The sequence below is a fragment of the Sphaerodactylus townsendi genome, linkage group LG11 (assembly GCF_021028975.2).
Source record: "Sphaerodactylus townsendi isolate TG3544 linkage group LG11, MPM_Stown_v2.3, whole genome shotgun sequence".
NCBI lineage: Eukaryota > Metazoa > Chordata > Lepidosauria > Squamata > Sphaerodactylidae > Sphaerodactylus > Sphaerodactylus townsendi.
The window spans coordinates 78,484,973-78,502,749 of record NC_059435.1 but is presented as its reverse complement, the minus strand read 5'-3'; the positions used below and the strand labels follow the sequence as shown (position 1 = coordinate 78,502,749).

The following is a 17,777-nucleotide window of genomic DNA, read 5'->3' as shown; positions in this document are numbered from 1 at the left end:
TGACTGCCTCTGAAGGTGGAGGCTCACGGCCCCCCCCCCCCGAGCGCTCTCAGGCGGCCCGGCCGACGGGGCGACCGGGGAGGGGGCCGCGAGGGAGCGCCTGGCTCGCAGCCCTCCTGCCCATCCACCCGGCTTGCAGGGTCGCGCCGGGAGCGGAGGCGCGCAGGGGCTCGGCCGGCGGCCTCTCCTCCCCCTTCCGCGGGCGGCGCCTTCCCTGCCGGGACGCCCGGCGCCGTTTCCCCCTCGCCACTTCAGGCCGGGCAGGCGGTGAGGAGGGCAGCCGGAGCCCCCCTCGCTCGCCCGCTCGCCCGCCCGCCCGCCATGGGGAACGCGGCCGGCTCCCTGCGCCTCTGCTCGCGGGGCTCGGGCCCGGACGAGAGCGCCCCGGACGCCAGGTAGGAGCCCGCCGCCGTCGCGCCCCCACGCCTCGGCCGCTGCGCTGCGCTGCGCTGCGCTGCGCTGCTGGCCACCGGCAGGCCCCTCGCCGACGCCGCCTCCCGAGCGGGGCCATCGCCAGAAGGGCCCTGCCACGCAGCCTGGCCGGCCGGGCTCCGGGGGCGCTTGCGGGCAGCGGGGTCGCTTGACCGCTGAGGCCTGCGGGCGGGAAAGGCGTGGACAGCCAGCCAGCCAGCCAGCCAGCCAGAAGGGGTCCAGCCCCTGCCCTCCCGCTCGAGCCCCCCCCCCGCCCCCCCGGACAGAGGGCGGCTGCTGGCTGGTGCGTGGCTTTCCCGGGCAAGCGCCCAAACGCGCCGCCGCCACCTGCTGCGGAGGCCGGGGCCGGGCCGCCCTCAGCCTGGGTGGGGTGGGGGGACATCCGTTCCCAGCCTCGGCAGCGCTTCAGCCCCCTTGGCCTTCGCCCGCCGACCCCCCTCCGTGGAAGCTCCTTTACAACCTGGCGGGGGGGGGAGGAACCAGAGGGACCCCCCTCAGCCCCAGGGCAGAACCCTTTCCCGCGCTGGCACGCCACCCTAGCACTTCCAGGCCCTGCATGGATCGGGGCCTCCGCCTAGCTGGCTCGGCGGCCCCTCCCCCTCGGGCTCCCAGCGTGGTGTAGTGGTTAAGAGCAGGTGCACTCTGATCTGGAGGAAGCGGGTTTGATTCCCCGCTCTGCCGCTTGAGTTGTGGAGGCTTATCTGGGGAATTCAGAATAGCCTGTACACTCCAACACACACGCCAGCTGGGTGTCCTTGGGCTAGTCCCAGTTCTTCGGAGCTCTCTCAGCCCCACCCACCTCACAGGGTGTTTGTTGTGGGGAGTGGGGAAAGGAAAGGAGTTTGTAAGCCACCTTGAGTCTCCTTGCAGGAGAGAAAGGCGGGGTATAAATCCACACTCTTCTCCTTCTCTGGCCGTGGGGGTGTGCGGTGGACCCCTCTGCAGATGGGGACTGGCGGGGGGGGGGGGGCGGCTCCGGCTGTGTGCAGGTGGCCACACCCTGGGCAGCAAGGCCCAAAAAGGGCCAACTCCTGGCAAGGAGTTGCAAAGAAAACAGCCTGAACTGTTCCAGAGGGTAGCCGAGGTCAGGGTGTCTGCAGGAGAGCAGCTCCAGCCAATCCCGGCAGCACCTTAGAGAGTCAAGGCTGGCTTCCTCCCTCCCCTCCCCTCCCCTCCCCTCCCCTCCTCCCATCTAGCCAGCTTTGTAAATGCCCCTCTGCAGACCTGTGGTGGCCTCCATTTTTGCCCCGTCTGCACAGCTCTGCTCATCAAATCTCACAAAGGACACCCCAGAGCTGGCAGAAGCACCAAAGGGGACAGCCAGGGCGGGGGTGGAGGGGTCAGCGCAGCTTCCCCCCGCCCCAGGAGGAGAGTCTGGAAAGTCTTGGGGCTCTTCTGTTTAGAAAAAATGGCTGAGTGGGTCATGATAAAATGATGCCTGGGTTGCAGAAAGTAGACAGAGGGAGCTTTTCCCCTATCCCATAATGCTAGAACTTGGGCGTGGTCAACAAAGTTGTTTGGAAATAGGTTTAGGAAAGACAAAAGGAAACACTTTTCCCCTCAATGCGGACTTAACTTGTGGAAGTTCCTGCCAGGGGGGCTGCTGGCTGCAAGCCAAGCGTGGGTCTGCATGAAAGGAGTTTAGGCTCATGGCCTACAAGCCCCGGCGCACAGAGGGAGCGTTCCCAGGTCTCGCCATCCTCTCAGTCCCAGTCCCAGCCGGCCTCTCATGCCTGGTTTGGTTTGCCCTCCAAAGGGACCGGTGAGCTGCTGTGTGCGAGAGGAGCTGCTTGGCCCCTGCGTGAGAAGGGATGCTGGGCTAGAAGGACCCTCCCTGGCCTGACCCAGCTGGGCTCTTCTGGGGTTCTTCTCAGGGGAAGGCCTTCTCCTCCATGCCGCGTGGTTGACTCTCTAGAGCAGGGGTGGGCAATTATTTTTTCCATGGGGCCGCATAAGAAACAGAAAATATTGTGGAGGGCCGGGCCAAAACGCAGGGGGGCGAGGTGGTTTTGAAAGCCCACAGAAGCCGGCAGCCAAGGCAACCGGCTTCTGCGGGGCTTTCAAAGACACCTCGCGCCCCAGCAAGGCAGGGGCGCAAGGCGCTTTTGAAAGCCCCGCAGAAGCCGGCAGCCAAGGCAACCGGCTTCTGCGGGGCTTTCAAAGACACCTTGCGCCCCAGAAAGGTGTATCTATGCAAACTGGAGCCCGGGGACAAAACCTGAATTTGGCGCCCCCTCCCCCGGTATGGGCGGCCACCCTTCCCCACCACGACCAAACAATGATTTTTTGCACCACTGCACAAAACACCCCCCACCCCCAGCAAAACATACATGGCTCTCTCCCCACCAACTCTCTTTCCTAATTTTGTCCTTACACCAACCCTGTGAGGTAGGCTGGCCTGAGAAACAGCTCCAAGCCAGTGCAAGGGGAAATTAACTTTTAAGCATATAAATCTCTCACAAATCACCCCCATCTGAAGGTTTGCCAAACAAATGCCAGCATCATCACCAGTTCTGTTGCTGCTGGGATCCAGCTCAGCTTCCCTTCTCCTGTGCCTATGGGAGCCAGTCTGCCCAGAAGGCTCGTGAGTAAGGGAGAATAAGGCACACTGGGTCAGAGGGAGGGGAGGCGGAGCGCCCCAGTCCTGCTCCTGGGAGCACAGTGGGATTTCTCCCCCGCCCCCTGGACACTCCAGGCCACCGTACAGAGTGGGCGGGGCTACAACAGCCACTGGCAACCTTGCTAAGGCCTACTGAATCAGCTTGTGTGCAGGGGCGTTTTGGCGCCCCCCACGTGACCACAATGGATGCGCCCGGGGACAAGAGGTGCTGTCCCTAGGCAAATACGCCTGTGGTCCCCAGCAAGGCAGGGGGGCCGGTCAGGGTCATCCGGCGGGCCGGATAATGCCCAGGTCTGCTCTAGAGGAACTGGTTGGCCACCATGTGAGGCAGGATGCTGGACTCATCGATGGACCCTCCCTGGCTCTCCTCCTGGTGACGATCTGGTGTTCTCCCCCCTGACCCTCGCCCTTTTGGGACTCTTTTGTTGGACACTTTCAAGGACTCCTCTGCCTCCTTGTCATCGCTTCCCTCTTTCTTTCTTCCTGGCCCTCCACCCCACCCCTCCTTCCAGGTCATTTATGAGTAGGTTAAAGAGCACTGGTCCCAAAACGGATCCTTGGGGGACACCACTCCCGACATCTCTCCATTGTGATTAGCCCCCCAAAGATTAGCCTGGGCACTCCCACACACGCCAGCTGGGTGACCTTGGGCTAGTCACAGCTTCTCGGAGCTCTCTCAGCCCCACCCACCTCACAGGGTGTTTGTTGTGAGGGGGGAAGGGCCAGGAGATGGTCAGCCCCTTTGAGTCTCCTGCAGGAGAGAAAGGGGGGATATAAATCCAAACTCTTCTTCTTCTCTTCCATATAAGAAATGCTTGCACAGCTCACTAGTAGGAACAGCCCTATAAAATCATGAATACAGAATAAAAACAACCCCTGCTTGTCTGTGTTTTTTCCCCACCCAGCGCCACAGATGGCTGCCCCATTGAGCCCCCCAAATACTCCCGGATCAAGAACTGGGTGACAGGCTGCGTCACCTACGACACCCTCAGTGCTCAAAGCACACCGGTAGGGAGAGAGTTGGAGCAAGGGGCACAAGTGGGCGGGGCCTTTTTCTGTTACATCCCTTGCGGATAGGCCGGGCTGTAAAGGAGGGATGTGCACAGCTGCCAACTTTTGGAATGGGCTTTCCCTCTGCCCCCGCTGTGGGCTGGGGTGTCAGGAAAGCCAGGCGGCCCCCCCCTTGGGCCAATCCCTTCCTAACGTCTCCTGGCTGGGCTGGAGCTCAGTCCTCACCTGGAGCCTCTTTGCTGCCCTTGTGGCACACCTGAGGCCTGGCGAAGTCTCCCCTCCTGAGGGAGAGATTTTCTCTTGGGAGCCAGCAGGCCCTCCTCTGCCCCCTTCTCCCACCTCTGTCTGCAGGCCACTCAATGCAGTGAGAAGCGCTGCCTGTGCAGCCTCATGTTACCAAAGGGGATGATCCGCGGGGCTGCAGAGAGTGCCAGGCCCAAGGAAGAGCTGCTGCCGCAGGCCAGGGACTTCCTCAACCAGTACTACGGCTCCATCAAACGGTGAGTGCCAGGAGGGCCGTTGGGCTCTGTGTCTGTTTGTGCCCCCCCCCCGCCTCCTCCCCGTCAGCGTTGGGCCCTGAGTGTGGGTTGGGTCAGGGTTAACTCTGGCTCCCTGCCCCGGACTGTAGATTCTGCTCCAGACTTACTAGCCGCCCCATGCCTCCCTGGCCGTTTGCCCCAGGAAAGGAGGAATAGAAATCAAGCAGGTCAGTCAGCCGAAGCTGTTTTGGAGAAGGTCCAAGTCCTCCCGTTCTGGGCCCCCATTTCCTTCTAGGTGGCAGCAGTGGGTGGGTGGGTGGGCAGGGGAGTCTTTGGGGCACTGTTCCCAGCTGGTTGAGGGGCAGCCTGGGATCTGGAAGACTTTATCTGCAGGGCCTCATGTTGAGATCACCACCCCGCCGTCAGTGCACACCCCTTCCGCCCCATCCTGGGCCCCTGTCCGGGCACGGTGACCCTCCTCTTCCCTTCCCGGCCCAGAGATAACAGGCCGGCTGTTTTGAATTGATGGCTCATTCATTGAAGATTGAAAATGCTGTGAGTCAGCCAAGGGTCCTGATCCAGGAACGGTGCTCTGTGCTCTACGGGGGGGCGGGGGGGGGCTCCTCCCGGCATGTGTGAGGAAGCCACAGGGGCAGATTTCCTTGCTCCAGTGAGATTTTTCCAGAACTGGATCCTTCCCTCTGGTGAGCAAGAGGCATGGCCCTGCAGGAAGCTCTCCTCCTGTGAAATGAATGGAAACATGGGGGAATCTCCCAGTGGGGGTGGGGGGGGTCACCCCGGGGGTTGGGTCCATCTCCCAGGCGGCCACCCGACACAGTGCCCCACATCTGCTGTTGAAAGTGGGCCTGGAACCAGTGCTCAGGGCCCCCTGGGGAGGGGGGGGGGGGCTGTTTTCTGTCCCAATCCCTTTGTTCTCTCTCTGGCTCAAGCGGTGTGTGTTATCAAAGGCCTTTTCCTCTCTGAGCAATCTCTTCCTGTCTCCTCCGAGGCCTCTGATGTCATGAGCAGTCCCCTCCCCGCAACAACATTTGGGCAGCTTCTTAAAACTATCTGACCCATGTGAACGTCCCGTATTTCACAGCGTGGAGCAAAGGGAGTGCCTGGTAACCCCGTCTCCTTCATCGGCCGGGGAGGTCCCCCTCCCTGGTTGAATGGCAAGTGTGGGGCCTTCCCTCTAGCGGCTCCACAGATCCTCATTAAATGGGTGGACATCAGGACCAACTGAAGAATTTAAACAGGTCTAAACTTTAACTAAGTGGTCAGAGAGTTGCCATGGGGAAGGGACAAGAACTGTGACCCCCCCCCCCACCATTATATTGCTACCTCACCGTGTGGATGTGCCCCAGACTAGGGAGGTTCTGCCACACTTAGCCCCCTCATGTTGAAATGCACGGGTGCAAGAGAGGCAGGCAGCAGCCATGCCCTGAGGCCGGAGGAACAGAATCCAAGCAGGGCTGGTCAGAGGACTTCCCCAGCCACAGTCCAAGTTCCTGGGGGGGGGGGGCGGAGGAGGGCTCTCCTCCTTTGGAGGGTTGGCAGCAGAGGCATGGGCAGCCGTGTGACCTCAGGGATGATGCTGTGATTGAACAGGGAGGGGGCAGGGAGGGAGGGGCAGCGCAGCTCCCCTGGACCTTTCGTTCAAGCCCAGGGAAATGCTGCTGCTTTGGGGTGAGGAAGGAGTTTTCCTTCAGGCTAAAACGGCTTCATCTGGGCATAGTGTGTGTGTGAGGGGGGGTCACCGGGGGATTGGAGGGAGGGAGTTGTGAATTTCCTGTGTTGTACGGTTGACATAGGAAATTCACAACTAATTTACCAGATTACAGCCTGCCACTCCTGTGGAGGACCCAGTTCTCCAGTTTAGACTGCACCACTCATAACCACCAAACCACACTGGTTTCCCAGACGGACGGGGTAGCAGATTTTTTAGAAACTGATTATTTTTCGCACAGGTATTGATCTTGTCAGATTTTAGAAGCTAAGACGGTCGGTTAGTTCTTGGATGGGAGACCACCGAGTGGGAAAGCAGTTCTCCTGTGAATTATCTAAAAATAGAGATTTCCCCCCCAGAAATATTGATTCCCATTCAGATTTGGCCAGATTTGATTGACCAGTTGGTTAAAGTGAACGTGGTCAATCCCGGAGTGGCAGGTGGTCCCTCTTGCCTCGCATCGTTCCTTGTGTGCCCCCCCCCCTCATTCTCCAGCCTGGTCTGTTCGTGCAGGGGGGGCATTTGGCCTTGCTTGCCAAGAGAGGAGGGCCACCAGCCCCCCCCCCCCCGCCAGTGAGTCGGAGGAGCTTCCCTGCCCGTCTGACCAGGAACTTCCTTCTCAGCTTGGAGTCCAAGGCCCACGTCCAGCGGCTGCAGGAGGTGGAGAAGGCGATCACAGAGACGGGCACCTACCAGCTGCTGGAGGCAGAGCTCATTTTCGGGGCCAAGCATGCCTGGCGCAACGCGGCCCGCTGTGTGGGCCGAATCCAGTGGAGCAAGTTGCAGGTGCGTGAGGGGGCGGCCCCAGAACCCCCCACTTGAAAGCACCAGAGTGCAGGTCGGGCCAAGCCACGGTCTCGTGCAGAGGCAATGGCAAGGGGTCCCAGCCCCTTCCCACACACGCAGGCGGCAGGCAGGCAGGAGGCTGAGGGTGGGGCCTGCACAGAGAGGCTCCGCACCATCTTTTCTTGAGAGATCCACAGAGGAAAGTCTGGCTGATTGTTCAGGCTTTCTTGCCTCTCTTTCTAGCTCCTGGCAGCCCCTCCGGCTCCACGCTCGGTTCCCGGCCTTCTTCCTGGGCCTTCCTCTGCCCCCTGACTCTCTTCCCAGGGGTCTTTGCAGGGCTGTCCTGGAACCTCTGGCAACCCCCTGAGTGACCTCTGCACCTTCGCTCAGACTGCATCCTGCTTCTCCGCTGCTTTGACCTTCCCAGCCTTCTCAGCCAGAGATCTCAGCCCTCCACCCCCAGGACTTCCTTTCCCGTTTTCCAGCTCTGTGGGTCCTCTCCTTTCCCACCTCATCCCCCGCGACCTTCAGCCTTCACTTGCTCCCACCCCCACCCCTCCATCCTGGTGTGGTTTTTCCTTGCTGCCGCCCGAGGGATTCTTCCGGCCCAACTGGCAAGGCTGAACGATACTGTATAATTTCCTCGTCACCTTCCTGAGTCTGCCACGAGGCTTCTTCAGCAAATGTGGGTTGGGGGTTTGGAACTCAGTTCAGATTGGGGTCTTGGTGTACGGAGAGAAGACTGACCCCCCACCCCCAATGGTATTCCCCATTACTGTGTATGAGCATGAAAGCTGGACTATGAAGAAAGTTGGCAGGAAGAGAGTGGACTCCTCTGCCGTGTGGTGTTGGAGGAGAGATTTGCTGAGGCCGTGACAGACGGCCCAAGAGCAGATCTGTGGGTTCCAGATCAAATCAGGCCTGAACTGTCCCTACAAGCTAGAATGACTAAACTGAGGCGATTGCAGGGTAGTCACATGTCGTCACAACCAAATTTGCTAAAATGTGTGTGGAAGAGGAAAATGCTGTGGGCACCAAGTTGAAGGTGAACCTGATGCCCACAGCATTCGGCCATCCCAGGCAAACTTTAGCAAAGTTAGCCGGTTCCTTTCAGGAGACTCACACCAGCAGCCCAGCAGGAAATAAGTGCCCCCACCCAGAGCAAGACCACTACCACATTGCCTCCTGTTGAAACTTCTACCACAGAGCCATCTGGGCATAACCGAAAGCCCCATTGAAATCTATGGTGGGAAAAGTAATTTTTCCCGCCACAGAACTTGCTGAAGAGCCTGGCAGATTCTGGGGAATGTCTGAGTGTGTAAGCACTGGCTGCACATTTTTGAAGACAGAGGCACCAGACTTTCATGGTGGCTCCGAGAGGTCTTGGGTAATAGCATCCAAGCTTGGTGAGCTTTGCTTCTGGAATGGGGGCGGGGGCGGGGGGGGGGGGGCGAGTTCTGAGAGAACTCAGCCCACAGGCTTTCATGTGCAGGAGCAGGGAAACAAAATAAGCCTTTTGGGGGCCCATAAAATTGAACCCCCAGAAGCAAAGGTCTTTAAACCTGGATGCCATTACCAGAAGGGCCTCCTGAGCCACCTTGAAAGTCTGGTGCCTCTGTCTTCAAAAATGTGCAGCCTGCCTACACACTCAGAAATTCCCCATTGGCTACAATGGAGCAAAGTCACTGCAAAACAAAGAATCTTGGGCAACTTCCTTGGGGTGCCTGTAAGGGGTGTATTTTTAAAACTAGTGACACCAAAATTTCAGGGTATCATCTGGTAACTATTCTTATGATGCCACCCAAGCTTGGTGAAGTTAGGTTCAGGGGGACTAAAGTTATGGTCCCTCAAATGGGCAGCCCCCATCTCCTGTTAGCTCCCATTGAAAACAATGGGGATGGGGGCATTCCATTTGGGCATCCGTAACTTTGTTTCCCCTGAACCAAACATCACCAAACTTGGGTGGTATCATCAGGGCAGTCTCTGGATGATGCCCTGAAATCATGGTGCTGCTAGCTGTAAAAATGCCCTCCCATGCAGGCCGAAAAACACCAAAAATACCCCCCCCCCCCAAAAGCCCAAATACCTTTCATTCGCATTTGTTCATATATGGGCAGGACATAATCAGACACTTTTTGTCCAAATGTGCCCAAATTTGTCCAGATTCCAGCTGAATCTGGTATTTGTTTCATCTGAATCTCCAACCCTCGAAAGTGATGCTGTTTCAGGGTGTGGGAGAATCCACCCCCAAACAGCATCACTTTCAATTTTGTTTTAACCGGGGACCCAAGATCCTCCCTTTAAGGTAGATTTAAAAGAAGAATCTGAGCTCCCTAGTTTAAACACCACTGAAAGTGATGCTGTTTGGGGGTGGATTCCACTGGAGGTGTTTTGCGAGAGATGATGCTGACATTTGTTTGGGTTTTGAACATGGGGAGGTGATTTGTGAGAGATTTACATGCTTAATACCCACTTGCACTGGCTTGGAGTTGTTTCTCAGGCTAACAACCTACCTCATTGGGTTGTTGTGATTAGGAAATTAGGAAAAGAGTTGGTGGGGAGAGAGCCATGTATGTTTTGCTGGGAGTGGGAGGTGTTTTGTGAGCTGGTGCAAAAAATCATTGTTTGGTCATGGTGGGGGAGGATGGCTGCCTATTCACCAGGGGGGGTGCCAAACTCAGGTTTTGTCCCCGGGCTCCAGTTTGCCTAGGTACGCCCCTGAATGGGCCAACTATCTGGAAGAAGCCCTCAGCTGGCCAGACCTGAGCAAGGCTGCCCCTGGGAGGACATTTTGAAGGACGTTGATTCATGGGGTCGCCACGAGCCAGAGGTGACTGGAGGGCACTTGACACGGAGGCCGCAGAGGAGGCGCTGGCTTCTTCCTTTGAAACGGCTCTGGGAAGTGGCCATTTTCCCCACTGTGGGGATTACACGCATTCATTTGTTTACACCCCACCTTTCTCCAGGGGAGGGGGGGGGCTCAAGGCAGGACTCAAAATGGAGGGGAGGAGAATGATGTAAATGCAAAGCAAAGCAAACTCTCCTCTTCTCCATTTTATCATCACAACAGCCCTGTGAGGTAGGATAGGTCGAGAGTCTGTGACTGGCCTGAGGTCACCCAGCGAGCTCCCACAGCGGAGTGGGGATTCAAACCTGTATTCCCCAGATCCTAGTCTGAGACCCTAAGCACTACACCACACAGCCGCCAGCACCTCCCTTGCGCCCTGGTGCTCCTGAGAATGGGGTCCTGAGCCCAGAGCTTATGATGAGCATCCAGCCCAGAGCCTCCGTGGCAGAGAAAGTGTGGTCTACAGTCAGGGGCTCGGTGAGTTTCCCTTGCAGTGGGGGCACTCTGCAATAGTGTTGTGGGTTTTCCGAGTTGTATGGTCGTGTTCTCCTTATGTTTTGCCTGCATCTGTGGCTGTGCATCTTCAGAGGATCCTCTGAAAATCCCACAACAGCCCGGAAATCCCACAACACTCCCGAGATTCCAGCCGTGAAGCCCTTGACAGCAGACTCTACTGTAGGCTTTGCTGGTCTTCAGGAGCAGCTTGACAGGGGACCGGGGGGGTGGGGTGTTTGGGGCATGGAGAGGTCCTGCCGCACCCGACCCAGAAAGCTCCCTCCAGCCCAGCCTCCTGTTTCCCTCAAGGGCTGAGCAGTGGTCACAGTAGCTCAAGGGGGGGTGGGGGCAGGGCAGAGGTCTCCCCCCATGGCTCCCCCAACCACCGGCCTCTGAGCATGGAGATCCCGGCAAGGCTTCCTTCCATGGACCCCCTTTTTCATCCATCCTTGGTGAAGACCAGCCCCTCGTCCCGGCAGAGAGCCCCTCAAGTGAAGTGTGCATGATGTGAAGAAGGGATTTCTTCTGCCTGTCTTGAATCCGCAGCTTCGCGATTCCAGGAGTGAAAAGTGGTTTTAGGCGAGAGGGAGAAAGAGCTCTCTCTGCCCCTGCCCCCCCCCCGGCGTCACCCCAGAAGGCTTTGCTGCGTCCCCCTTTCGCAGCCCCTAACAGCTGACCTTCTGCTCTTCAGGGAGGGGTTCCGGCTGCTTCATCCTTTGGGCTGTGCTTGTGAGGCTCTGCAGCAGGTAGAGACGGGTGACCAGACCTCTTCGCCGTGTTGCTGGCCAGCGGCCATATTCCCATATTGCTCTTCCTCTGGGGAGCTTGGAGGGAGGGAGGGTGTGTGTTCTCCATGTTATTCTCGCAACAATCCTGCAAGGTATGTAAGGTTGAGAGCGGATGACTGGTCCAAAGTTATCCAGTACAATACAGGGATGAGTGTGGGTTTTCATTTGGGACTTCCGGGTTCTAGCGTGACAGTCACACTGTTGCACCCCACGAGCAACTGCCTCATCCATCTGTGGAAACGTTTTCAACGGACTCGGTTTTCAGTCGCTTGGCTAATAATCCTTCTCCCAGCATTCGTGTCTTCCGCCTCTACTGCAGGGAGTTGAGATCTTTACTGGTTTTCCCAGTTGCACTCCAGGGTCTTTTTTCTGTCCAGCCGCCGCCCCCCCCCCTCGCTCTGACCCCACCAGTGCATATATCCAAGGGAGGATGGTTTGCCCCATTGCGCCTCACTTTATACTTGCGTCGGATCTCCTTTGGCGGATGGTCAACCACTCATCCATTTCAGAGAGATCCTTTTGGAGCTCTGTGCGATCCTGACTCACTCGGTACCTGCATTGGTCCTAATAGTGACCCCGCTGGGACCCCTCTTCTTACTTCCCTCCTTTGCAAGAAGCCTCAGTTTATTTCTGGACTCTGTTTCCTGTTGTTTTATTAGTCCGCAGTTCTTGAGAATGCTCACCTTCTCATTCCAGGGCTATTAAAAGCCTCCGGGGAGGAACTTTATTAAAAACTTTTTGAAAGTCCAAGTATATGATGTCTCCAGGACTGATTTTGTCCATAAATGTATTAACTTTCCAGATGATTCTAACAGGTTGATTATAAAGTCAGTCAACAATTGCAGAGTTTTGGAAGGAGATCGAGAATGTTGCCCTACTGGTGTTCCTTAAGAGTAACCCACTGGTCTGGGCCACCTGGACGCTGACGTTTAGTGTTTAAATGGTCTGTTGGCCTTCAAAGTTCCCTTCTTGTCCCCTCAACCTGACCCAGTTTTTCCAACACCCCTCATGAGAACAGCAACTCTGGCATGGGCAGCAACGGCCCAACGTTTTGTCCCGTGAGAACCATTGGGAAGAGCCTGCTCAGTTCCTCCACGTTCTCCCTGTCTTCCTTTGGCAATCCTTTCTCCCCCTTTCTCATCATTCCTCTTGGGGAGCAGCCTTCCTTTCACAGGACGGCTGAAAATAGTCCTGGGGTGACTCTTTTCAGTGCAGCAATCCTGAAGTCTCCTGCTGGATTCTGAACACCATTCAGGACTAGAGATATAAAATATCTGGAAGTTTTGAAGCCACAAGGGAAGAAGTGGGGGTGGGGGGTTATTCTGTTTTTTTCCTCTTAAAAAAGGGGTGCGGGGTTTTTTTGGTGAAATTGAAATATATGCGATACAAATTTAAAGGAGGGTGTTGTGTTTTTTCCGTGCTGTATGGCCATCAGTGACGTAGCGCCAATGGGGTGGGGGTGGGGCGCAATGCTCCGGGCATGCGCCAGTGCAGGGGCATGGGCGTGGCATGGTGGGGGCAAAGGCCACGGTTGCCCTTTCAGCCTGGACCAGAATGGCTGCCCTTTCAGCCCCCGCCCCGCCCCGCCCCAGACCAGAATGGCTGCTTTGTGAGGCAAGGCTGCAGTTTCTGGGGCCGTCTGCTTGCAAAGACAAGGCAACCAAAGAGGCTGGGGTGTACCAAGTAATGTGCAGGGTAGGGTGACGGATAGAAAGTGTTGCTATCCAGTGATTTGAGAACTTGGGCACTTCCTGTGACATTGTTTGGCCGCAGATTCAGGACCGAGGGAAGATATGGTGATGGCCAGAGGCCAAAAGAGAATTAAAAGGGGCTGGGCAGAGGCATGAAGGAGATGTTGGCTGTTAGCCAGCCTAGCCACGTGGGGCCACCAGGGTCAAATGCAGAATTGCCGGCTTCTGGGAGGTAGCTGGAGGGGGGAGCTGTGGTCTGTGGACCCTACTTCTGGGTTTCTTTGAGGCATCAGATTGGCCACATGTTAGAAACTGGGTTGGGGACGTGGATGGACCAGTGGTATGATCCGGTGGAACTCCTCATCCTGCCATTTCCTGCTCTCATCCCTGCAGCTGTTTGATGCACGAGACTGCACAAGTGCCCAGGATATGTTCACGTCTTTATGTACGCACATCCATTATGCAACCAACCGTGGCAACCTCCGGTGAGTGGCTTCAGCCTCCTGTGCGACCTGCTCCATGACTGGGATGGCTGATGCAGAGAGACCGGGGCGGGGGGGGGGGGGGCAGCTATCAGGGGGAGCTGGCTGCAGTGTTCAAACAGACCTTTGCATGCGTTCTTGCTCCCTCCTGGCAGGTCGACCATCACCATCTTCCCACAGCGGACTGCGGGCCGTGGCGACTTCCGGATCTGGAACAGCCAGTTGATTCGCTATGCGGGCTACCCACAGCCGGATGGCTCGGTGCTGGGTGACCCGGCCAATGTGGGCCTCACAGAGGTGGGGTGGAGGAAGAGGCCCCCTTGAGCTGAGCCCCCCTTTGCAGTGCGGTTGGGGGCTCTCTGGCTCCGTCTTCTCTGGGACTCCGAGGGCCTCTCTGCGTGGCCAACTCCAACTCTGAACCTGGAGATGTTGGGGGTGGAGCCTGTGGGGGTGTGTGGGATATAATGCCATGCAGCCCCCTCCCCCCCATCCAAAGCAGCCTCCTCCAGGGGGCCTCTAGCCTGGGGATTCCTTGTGATTCCAGGAGGTCTCCTGGCCCCACCTGGTGGTTGGCCCAGCCGGGCGGGGGGGGGGGGGGCTTTCTCCCTGGCATGGCCTTGTGGGTCCAAGGACTGCACAGGCAAACCTGACCCCCACACAAGACTCTGCCAGCCCTGCCCCCCCCCAGGGGTCCTGTCCTCTCCCTTGCCAAGCACGGCTGCTGTGTGGGGTGAGGATGGGGGTCCAGGAACCCCTTCATCCCGTCTCTTCACATCTGCAGGCAATTCCCTAGCACCGTGGTGGTGAACCTTTGGCACTCCAGATGTTATGGACTACAATTCTCATCAGCCCCTGCCAGCATGGCCAATTGGGGCTGATGGGAATTGTAATCCATAACATCTGGAGTGCCAAAGGTTCGCCACCACTGCCCTCGTACCCAACAGCTCCCTCCCCCTCCCCCACATCTTGGGCTGAACTGCCCCTGCTCTGCCCCCACCCCCTGGGTGATGGTCTGCAAATGAAGGGTTGAAGGGGGGGCGCATCTTTTCTGGTTGCAGGACTCCCCCTCCCCCTCTACTGACCCTTCCCTCCCTCCTCTCCCAGCTCTGTCTCCAGTATGGCTGGACACCCCCCCGCACCCGCTTCGACGTCCTCCCGCTGCTCCTGCAAGCCCCCGACGAAGACCCTGAGCTCTTTCCTCTGCCCCCCGAACTGGTGCTGGAGGTCCCGATCAGCCACCCCTCGTGCGTACCAGGAGGGAGGGGAGGGGCTGCTTGTGGACCCCGGCCCGCTCGACTGGAAGGGCATTGCTGCTCCTGCCCGCTCCCTGCTAGACACCCCCTACCCTACCCACCACCACATGGGGAAGGAGGCTCCTGACCTGGGGCCTCTTGCAAGTAGGGGAGAAGTGTGTGTGGGGGGGGGGGGAGCTGTTGCATTCATTTGGCCCTTCCCTGGACTTTCCTGGGGGGGTCTGGTGGACCTTTCCTCTGGGTGGAATAAGGCGAGCAACGGAATTCTCCTCCTCCACCCCGTAGAGGAAGCCCAGGAGCTCACCTGCGGGGGGGGGGGGGGCATGGAGAATTTGGGGGGTAGCCAGGTTCTTGTGGGAAAGTGGCATCAGCCTGGTGGGTTCCTGGCTGCCCAGGCAAGTAGCCTTAAGAACATAAGAACATAAGAACGAGCCTGCTGGATCAGACCAGAGTCCATCTAGTCCAGCTCTCTGCTACTCGCAGTGGCCCACCAGGTGCCTTTGGGAGCTCACCTGCAGGAGGTGAAAGCAATGGCCTTCTGCAGCTGTTGCTGCTCCTGATCACCTGGTCTGCTAAGGCGTTTGCAACCTCAGATCAAGGAGGATCAAGATTGGGAGCCAGAGATCGACTTCTCCTCCATCAATCTGTCCAAGCCCCTTTTAAAGCTATCCAGGTTAGTGGCCATCACCACCTCCTGTGGCAGCATATTCCAAACACCAATCACACGTTGCGTGAAGAAGTGTTTCCTTTTATTTGTCCTACTTCTTCCCCCCAGCATTTTCAATGGATGCCCCCTGGTTCTAGTATGGTGAGAAAGAGAGAAAAATTCCTCTCTGTGTTAACATTTTCTACCCCATGCATAATTGTATAGACTTCCATCCTATCCCCCCTCAGCCGCCTCCTCTCCAGACTCAAGAGTCCCAAACGCGGCAGCCTCTCCTCGTAGGGAAGGCGCTCCAGTGTGGTGTGCTGGTTCGAGTGTCAGACCAGGATCTAGAGACCCAGGTTTGAGTGCCGACTCTGCAAAGGAGGTGTGCTGTTGTGAATGTGTCGGAATGGGACTCAGCGCCACGAGCTCTTCTGTGCTCGGGTAGAGTCAGACGTGAAGCCATTCGCGGCTGCATCAGCGGGGCCTCGGATCGCAACGTCTGAGCAGGGCCGCCAACCCCAACCCTCCCACCCGGGGCCAGGGCCTGGTGCTGGGGGTTTGGAGCCCCCTCCCCGTTCCTCCCCTGAGTGCTCTCCCTCCCCTCTGTGCTTCAGGCTGGAGTGGTTCGAGAAGCTGGGGCTCCGCTGGTACGCGCTGCCGGCCGTCTCCAACATGCTGCTGGAAGTGGGGGGGCTGGAGTTCCCGGCAGCCCCCTTCAACGGCTGGTACATGAGCAGTGAGATCGGCATGAGGAACTTCTGCGACCCCCAACGCTACAACATCCTGCAGGTGCTCCACTCCTCCCGGTCGTCCTGGGGGAGGCCGTGCTTGCCCCTCCCTCCGTGAACAGGGTTCAGGCCCCGTGAGGCGGCCAGTCAGCCCCCAGCCCCCCGCATTCGGTGCTAAGCAAGGAGCACTCTCAACACAGGCCCCCAACTGGAACTGCCCAGGTGAGCACGTTCCCACGAGCAAAGGCCACGGCGGCCCTTTCAGCCTGGGAGCAGCAGCAGCACGGGGCCTCATTTGCGGTGGGGCCTAGCTCCTCTTGCGAATGCCCTGGAATACAGGAAGTAGCCATAAGGGGGGGGGGAAGAGCCTCTGGTCATGTGCAGAGTATTTCTGCATTACCCCTATTTAAATACAGTCAGATCCTGCCATGTGGGGAACAGTCCTGGGTTGGTGCTTGACCAGCCGCCGCCCCCTCCCCACAATATCCAGACCCATTCTGACTCAAGGGAGGGGGCTGGTTTCTCTCGACCTGCCCCCACCTTTCCCATTCTCCCTCCCAGGGCCGGATCCAGATTTTGGGGGCTTCTGGCCACTGTGCTCCCGGGGGCGTTCCTGCTGCCTTCCGGTCCTGGGCTCTCCACCCTTCCCCCCTGGCCACGCTCCCTGCCCTAGGCTCTGCCTACAGCTCTTTCCCCTCTCAGTGCTGGGCAGTGGGTGCACCTGGCAGTGCGGGGGGGGGGGGCAGGCAGGGCATTCGCAAGGGAGCCGGCAGGGAAAGGGGGTCAGCAGCAGCGGACCCTGGCAGCTTCCCCCCTCAAGAGTCTGTTGACGCTGGCCCTGCCGCCGCCCACGTCCTCGATGGAGCAAGCGGAGAGGGTTTTGTAACAGCCCTCCCCGCCTGTGTGTGTGTGTGTGTGTGTGGCAGGAGGTGGCGCAGCGTCTGGGGCTGGACACGCGGACAACCTTATCCCTCTGGAAGGACAAGGCTGCTGTGGAAATAAATTTGGCTGTACTGCACAGTTTCCAGGTGAGCAGGGGCAGGTGGGGGCTGTTGGGGGCTCAGCTAAGGTGACTGTGGCTTGGTGGGACACACAGAAGATCATCACCCTACGTAGGTCTCCTGGGGCAGTGAGTGCTGCGTGGAGTGGGGGGCAGGGAGTGGAACCTCCGTCCTGTCAGCCCCGGTGGTGGCTCTTCTTCCACGGCGTGGGTCAGAATGCCAGGTTCTTTGGCAGCGCCCAGCCAGGCCCGGCTCTCCCAGCCACCCCATCCTTTGGAGCTTGCCATTGCCGTTGAGGGGCGTGGCTCTGCGTAGGGTGGCCCTGTGGGCACACGGAAGAATGGGTCGGGGCTTTCTCCTTTGGCCACGTGTGCTTCTCAGTGAAATGGGGTCTCCTTAATTGTTTGGGATGTTTTTCGCCTCTGACCCCCCCCCCACCTTGATCCGCTTCCAGCTGGCCAAGGTGACCATTGTGGACCACCACGCCGCAACCGAGTCCTTCATGAAGCACCTGGAGAACGAGCAGCGCATGCGAGGGGGGTGCCCGGCCGATTGGATCTGGCTGGTGCCCCCCATCTCTGGCAGCCTCACGCCTGTCTTCCACCAAGAGATGGTGAATTACCAACTGTCCCCTGGCTTCTGGTACCAGGTATGAATCCTGCCACTTGAAAAGGGCCTGAATACATACGGGGGCAGTGCATGGGCGGGGGGGGGGGGGGACTGCTGCTGGGCAACCAGAAAGGGACCTGATGGCCTCCTCATGCCTGGGCCCCTATTGAGGGGGT

The 17,777-nt window shown here is 58.4% G+C and overlaps 1 protein-coding gene across 2 annotated transcripts in view; it reads left to right on the top strand.

Annotated features, from left to right (window-relative positions):
* Positions 1-264: 264 nt before the first annotated feature.
* The window catches only part of NOS3 (nitric oxide synthase 3), a 38,192-nt gene continuing 20,679 nt past the window's right edge, over positions 265-17,777 (top strand). Inside the window, exons 1-10 of one of the 2 annotated variants that reach the window (XM_048511520.1) lie at positions 265-395; positions 3,958-4,060; positions 4,415-4,563; positions 6,895-7,057; positions 13,273-13,364; positions 13,517-13,658; positions 14,466-14,605; positions 15,878-16,052; positions 16,918-17,019; positions 17,447-17,641. In XM_048511520.1, coding sequence (XP_048367477.1) covers positions 322-395; positions 3,958-4,060; positions 4,415-4,563; positions 6,895-7,057; positions 13,273-13,364; positions 13,517-13,658; positions 14,466-14,605; positions 15,878-16,052; positions 16,918-17,019; positions 17,447-17,641 — 1,335 coding nt within the window. In that variant the 5' untranslated portion in view covers positions 265-321. The remainder of the gene's footprint in view (positions 396-3,957; positions 4,061-4,414; positions 4,564-6,894; positions 7,058-13,272; positions 13,365-13,516; positions 13,659-14,465; positions 14,606-15,877; positions 16,053-16,917; positions 17,020-17,446; positions 17,642-17,777) is intronic. The other variant, XM_048511521.1, reaches the window with a different exon arrangement.